At 42.9% G+C, this 5,826-nt stretch overlaps 1 protein-coding gene across 1 annotated transcript in view; it reads left to right on the top strand.

Annotated features, from left to right (window-relative positions):
- The window catches only part of MCF2 (MCF.2 cell line derived transforming sequence), a 39,111-nt gene extending 35,171 nt beyond the window's left edge, over positions 1-3,940 (top strand). The window contains 5 exon segments of the mRNA XM_070956525.1: positions 77-189; positions 486-500; positions 502-599; positions 740-840; positions 3,900-3,940. Of these exon segments, the coding sequence (XP_070812626.1) occupies positions 77-189; positions 486-500; positions 502-599; positions 740-840; positions 3,900-3,940 (368 nt within the window).
- Positions 3,941-5,826: the final 1,886 nt, after the last annotated feature.

The following is a 5,826-nucleotide window of genomic DNA, read 5'->3' as shown; positions in this document are numbered from 1 at the left end:
TCCTCTTCTCTTCTCTTCTCTTCTCTTCTCTTCTCTTCTCTTCTCTTCTCTTCTCTTCTCTTCTCTTCTCATGCAGCTTGGGCAGGTATGTCCCATTCTCTAGAAATCTGTGAAGGCCTTGAAGAGTGGTCCAGCCACCATTACTTCTCAACCTGCTCCGACACGGAAGAAGAAGATGGCAACCAACTGGTTAGTGGGTTAGTTGGGTGGAATACACATTGGGAATTGTAGGCCAACACAACTTCAAAGCAACAGGTTGAGGAAGTTTGTCCTAAACCAGAACTAGGCAAAACAGTCTAACATGGAATGCTCCAACTTGGAAAAAGTGTTGTTCTGAGGGTTACGGTGATGAGGGGCATTCTGTAACATGGTTTGGACTGGTTTTGGATCACTCCGAAGAGCCGATTTGGAAGTTAGAACGGTACATTTTAAGCTGGAGGGTTATATTTCTGGCGTAAATCACATGTTTATTGTTCGTGCTTTAGTCTCCAGGAAAATATAAAGGCCTTAGCAGATTGCAAGAAGAAAGACTCAGATGAACTTCTGGTGAAGAACGGGGATGTCATTCAGCTCATGCATGAAGATGGAGAGGGTCAGTGGTAGGTGCTCCAGAGGTCCAATGTCTGGTCTACATAAAAGTAGGCAAAGAAGAAGCGTGAGAATGTTCTACAGCTTTACAGAGAGCTTTTTTCTGGCTTGTTTCATCTTCACCGTCTCCTTCCTTCCCTTTATCTGAAAGGTTGGTCAAAAATCTCAACCGAAGTAAAGAAGGCTGGGTGCCCACCAACAGCCTGCAGCTAATCCTCGGGGACTGTAGGTTTCGGAGCCCAAGAGTCACAGGTATTCCTGTGAGAACAAGGGACTTGCTCATCTGAACTGTTTCGGCCTTGGCATGCGCAGGAGTTTGGAGGCCTGGGCACTGCTTTGCTTGCTTGCTTAGAAGAAACCTGACTTTTGCTAAACTAAAGCAGAGGATGCGGAGAGATTAATAATCTAATATGTTCCAGGAAGTTAGTATTTAGCAATAGTGTTAGGCACTCTTTCTTCTCTTTTCTCCTCTTTGCTCTTCTTTTCCATCCTTCTCTTTCTGTCCCTTCCATCCTTCTCCTTCTCTTTCTTGTCTCAATTCTTCTTCTTCTCATCTCTCTTCCATCCTTCTCTTTCTCCTTCTTGTCTCCCTTCAATTCTTCTCCTTCTCATCTCCCTTCCATCCTTCTCATCTCCCTTCCATCCTTCTCTTTCTCCTTCTTGTCTCCCTTCAATTCTTCTCCTTCTCATCTCCCTTCCATCCTTCTCATCTCCCTTCCATCCTTCTCTTTCTCCTACTTATCTCCCTTCAATTCTTCTCCTTCTTGTCTCCCTTCCATCCTTCTCATCTCCCTTACATCCTTCTCTTGCTCCTTCTTGTCTCCCTTCCACCCTTCTCCTTCTTCTTGTCTTCCTTCCATCCTTCTCCTTCTTGTCTCCCTTCCATCCTTCTCCTTCTCTTTCTTGTCTTCAATACTTCTTCTCATCTCCCTTCCATTCTTCTCATCTCCCTTCCATCCTTCTCTTTCTCCTTCTTGTCTTCAATTCTTCTCCTTCTCATCTCCCTTCCATCCTTCTCCTTCTCCTTCTTGTCTCCCTTCCACCCTTCTCCTTCTTGTCTCCCTTACATCCTTCTCGTATCCCTTCCATCCTTCTCCTTTCTCTCCCTCCTAATGTACACCAAGAAATTAGCACTTAGCAATAGTATCAAACGTTCTTCCTTTCTAACGTACTCTCCCTTCTTCCTCCTCTTTCTTCCTCGTCGTCCTCCTCCTCTTATGATTTTATTTGGAGGACGACAACTGAACTGATCAAGACTTGAAAAAGAAACCTACTTGAATGAGAGGACATAACGTCCAGCCCAAGCAAGCCATATCTTTGACTTGCCACTGGGTATAGCAGATGTGCCTATGAGAATTTCTCCCTTTGGCCAAGTCTGGATGCATGAATTATGGTTTGGTCTGTAAGTTATGAGGATTAGAAGCATGCTTGCTTGTTCAGACTGGGAATGAAGATGGTTTGCTAAGATCCTGTGCCAAGAAGCTGAATCTGCATATTTTTTTAAAAAGGAGCGGGGGGACACATATGTACATTATATTTTATCACCTCCATTGTTGTCATGGCCATAAATATCTCTAAAGGGAATATCAGGTTTGACCAGAGAAACATTAATTTAATCATAAGAATCATGGCTAATAGGAACCAAGTCTTGGATGTTATGGAAAGAGACTAGTTCTGTTATTCTGTGGGGCAACTCCTGTGACATCCATCATTAATTGCTCCAAATAGTTTAAGCCATTTCTTATTGCTTTAAGAGCATTTCTTTCATGCATTCAGTTTTTTTCACAGCGTCCCCAATCATTGACAACTCTCGATGGTGTACAAAACCATTTATTGGCTTCCATCTTAGTTAATATGAGATTGCTATATTCCTGTTTTGTTTTTTTTTGTTTTTTTCTTCATTGATATAGAGATTTTTCCTCCCTTTGCCTCTGGAAAATAGCATTCAAACAACAAATCACACTGATTAGATACTCTCTTTATAACGCTCCTAACTAGGGGATTCTTGATGTCCGTACACCTTAAAGTTGCCAGGGTTGAGAAATACTTGCCAAATCTTGCCAAACCATCTTCTATTTCCCCACCAAAAAATGTTTTATTAAGCTACTGATGGGAACTAGATTATGCTAGGCTTGGGGCTCCACATGGTCCATTGTTGGTATGGAGCACCTCCGATGGAAGACATCAAAGGAAGCATCACTCCAGCAGGAGGAAAACTTCCTTGGAGAATGGTTTTATGGCATGACTTTTCCAATCAGGGTTCAGGGTAAGGTTGATAGGCCATGGTCTAATGTGGAATCTGATAACCTTTCTGGTATCATCCAAAGACTGCCAATCAAAGATTAGCTCCTTTGAAACATCTCCAAATGAGACCAATTACCATTGCACCTGGTTGAAGAACCCATCAGAAATGGCCCAAAGGTGTCCCAAAAGTGCTTTTTCCAAAAGACAACTGGAATTCCTTGATTTTTCCCTTGAAAACGTTTCTCTTCCCATCTTCTTCAGTTGGATGAGAAATGAAACGTTTTCAAGGCAAAACCCAAGGAAGTCCCAGTTGCCTCTTGAAAAGGGGCCTTTGGGACCACCGTGACCTGGATGACTGATAATCTCCAAAAACAACTCATCAGAAACTGACTTTTCAGGAGTGACAAGGTCCAATTAGAGATTAACTCGTTGCAATTACGAGAGCTCAAGTCAGTTGATGCTTGCTGGCCCGTGAGCTGCTAAGAAATGTCTTTGAGAAGGCATCGCTTTGCCTGTGAAAAATGCCAGCCACTGTCGCTGGCAAACTGTCGCTGGCAAAATGTCAGGATACCACATCATTAGACCACGGCCGATTAGCCAGAAGCTAATCACGGTTTGATTGACACAGACCATGGATGCCTGCACTAGTAGAAATCAAGCTTTTTTTTTTTTTCATTTACACTGGAGTTGGGGTTGGGGGAGAGGAGAGATCTGAGTTTCAACTTTTTGCAGGCTTGCTTGATAAAATTGTGCGGGGGTACCGGGGGGGGTGGGTGGGAGGGAGGAGGAGTGGAGAGGGAGGGTATCATTGTTCCAAAAATGGATCTGTAGCCTTGCCGAGTTGCACTTCCTATGCACTTTAAAGATTGTTTTCGTTACGAGCTTGTGTGCAAATAGCCTTAATTTAGGTCCTGTCTTGTTTGTCCGCTAAAAAGGCAGGTAGCTTTGAAGAACCACACCTGTGTTTACAATTCATTCATCCCTTAAGCTAGGAATTTCAGGAGAAGCCATGCATTCTGGGATCCGTGCCTTCTGACATTTAATGTTGTTCTCCGTTGCTTTTTTAGACGCTGCCCAGGATAGGATGAGGAAGTTAAGCTCCCCCTGAATTTAAAGAATTAAGGCCCAGCCCTTTGTGAATACTCCAGTGGAGATCCTGGAATGGTAACAAGGGACAGAGAGGCCAATTAGAACTTATTCGGTCATCTGTGGTCCAAACTAAGGGACAGCACTTGGCTGTTCCAGTCTAGGCTCAGAAGCTAAGCAGGATCAAGCCTGGTTAGTCCTTGGATGGGAGAATATCAAGGGGCTAGGCTAGAGGGGAAGTTGGAAAACCTTCCAGAAGAAGACAATGGCAATGTTTTTGAGGAAACTCTATGGACGTATCTCTGTAAGCATCACAAGTTGACCTCAGCTTGAAAGAAACTTTACCTTTTTAATCATCAAAAACATCACATCCTCATCCAAGTGGGACCTATGACTGGGAGCCATTCTTTCTCTTCTTTTTCATTCTCCTTCCTTCCCCTACTTCCAGAAAAACTCCATTGTTTTTGACCCAAGGATGAGACCTCATCTTCCTCTCTAAAGCATCTCCTGAGTTTCCTTTGAGAAGGCATTTGACAATTCCATAGCTTTGGGGAAAGTTGAAGGATGAGCTTCCGGTTTTTCCAGCTACCTTTTGCTGGGATTGTCTGGTCTTGACTAAGATCTTGTGGGGTCTCAAGGAAGCCAACTTCAGTAGGTTTTGCAAGAACTTGGGGAGATCAGTAAAATGTCCTTCTGGTTTTGCTATCAAGAGTCTAAAGAACTTAGGTTGTGTCTCAAGGCTTGGTCAATTGGCAGCTCCAGATTGTAGACATCTCACTGTGGATTCTTCTACACTGGCCAAGCCAAGGGTCTAGCAAAGTTTGCACGGGAATTTTTAAGGGGATGCGGGGGAAACATATGTGCCATATCTAAGTCCAGAATCCTTTTGCACTATACGTATTAAGATTGTCGTTGTTAGTAGTGAGACAATATGTTTCCGGCTCTTTAAGAGCCCCACTTGTACTTAGGCAAGGATTGAAGGCTTTTTAAAAGGGACTTTCCATCATTTATTTTTCTGGTGCACCTTCAGGATTTTTACATTTTCCTTTGTAGGCTCAGGTAATTTGGTGTCTACAGACAACGGTTACAAATTTAACCTCCCAAAGCATCACAGGGGTAACTATTGAGACTGGCTACTCACAACCACTCAGGGCAGTGAACTGTGTGCATAACCCCCCCCCCCAAAAAAAAATTCACTGTCAATGTAAGTTGTCATCAATCTGTTTTCTTTGATGTGTCCTCATCCGGTTTTGGAACAGGGGGTAGTAGATATTTTTGTTTTAAAAAGCCCAAGATTCAGCTGGACCTCTGAAAACGTTGCTGTACTTTTCTTCCCTTAATTTCCCTTTATACACACTTTCCTAGTTGCTGAAAATCACGCTGTTGCTGTTGCTGGAATTCCTTGCAAGAATTCCTAAACAAGCCATTTTCAGCCCCTTTTCCCCTTGTATGTGAAACACCATTGAAATCACGGCACTACACTTTTAAAACAAGGATGAGTTCGTTACGGTGGGGCGGCCTAAATAACCCAAATGAAGGTTATTTTTTAAAAGTGTCCATCCTCATGTGTACAGCACAGTTCGAATCTTTTTAACTTTTGTCTACCAGATTCTAAACTGTACATGCTTCGGTTTACCTACGTAGCAAGTCTGAATCTGACGTTTTAGCCTGCGCTCAGAGATTTACTGCGTGTAGGATTGCTCTTCTAAACTTCGAAAACTTTGCACAAACCGTCGAGGGCCTCTTCAAAATAGGCTGGTGTTAAAATTGTCGATGTGACCCCGAGCTGTGAAATATATGCCTTCCCTGTCCCAATTATTTATCGGATTCTGTAAATGCCATTGGAAGAATGAGCTCACTCTATATTTAAAAAAAGAATTATGAACCTTGTTGAATAAAGAAATATAC

The sequence above is a fragment of the Pituophis catenifer genome, unplaced genomic scaffold (genome assembly GCF_029215685.1).
Source record: "Pituophis catenifer annectens isolate HBS135680 unplaced genomic scaffold, rPitCat1.0.hap2 SCAF_50, whole genome shotgun sequence".
Classification (NCBI taxonomy): domain Eukaryota; kingdom Metazoa; phylum Chordata; class Lepidosauria; order Squamata; family Colubridae; genus Pituophis; species Pituophis catenifer.
Note: the sequence above shows the minus strand (reverse complement) of the source record. Positions and strands in the feature narration are given on the sequence as shown.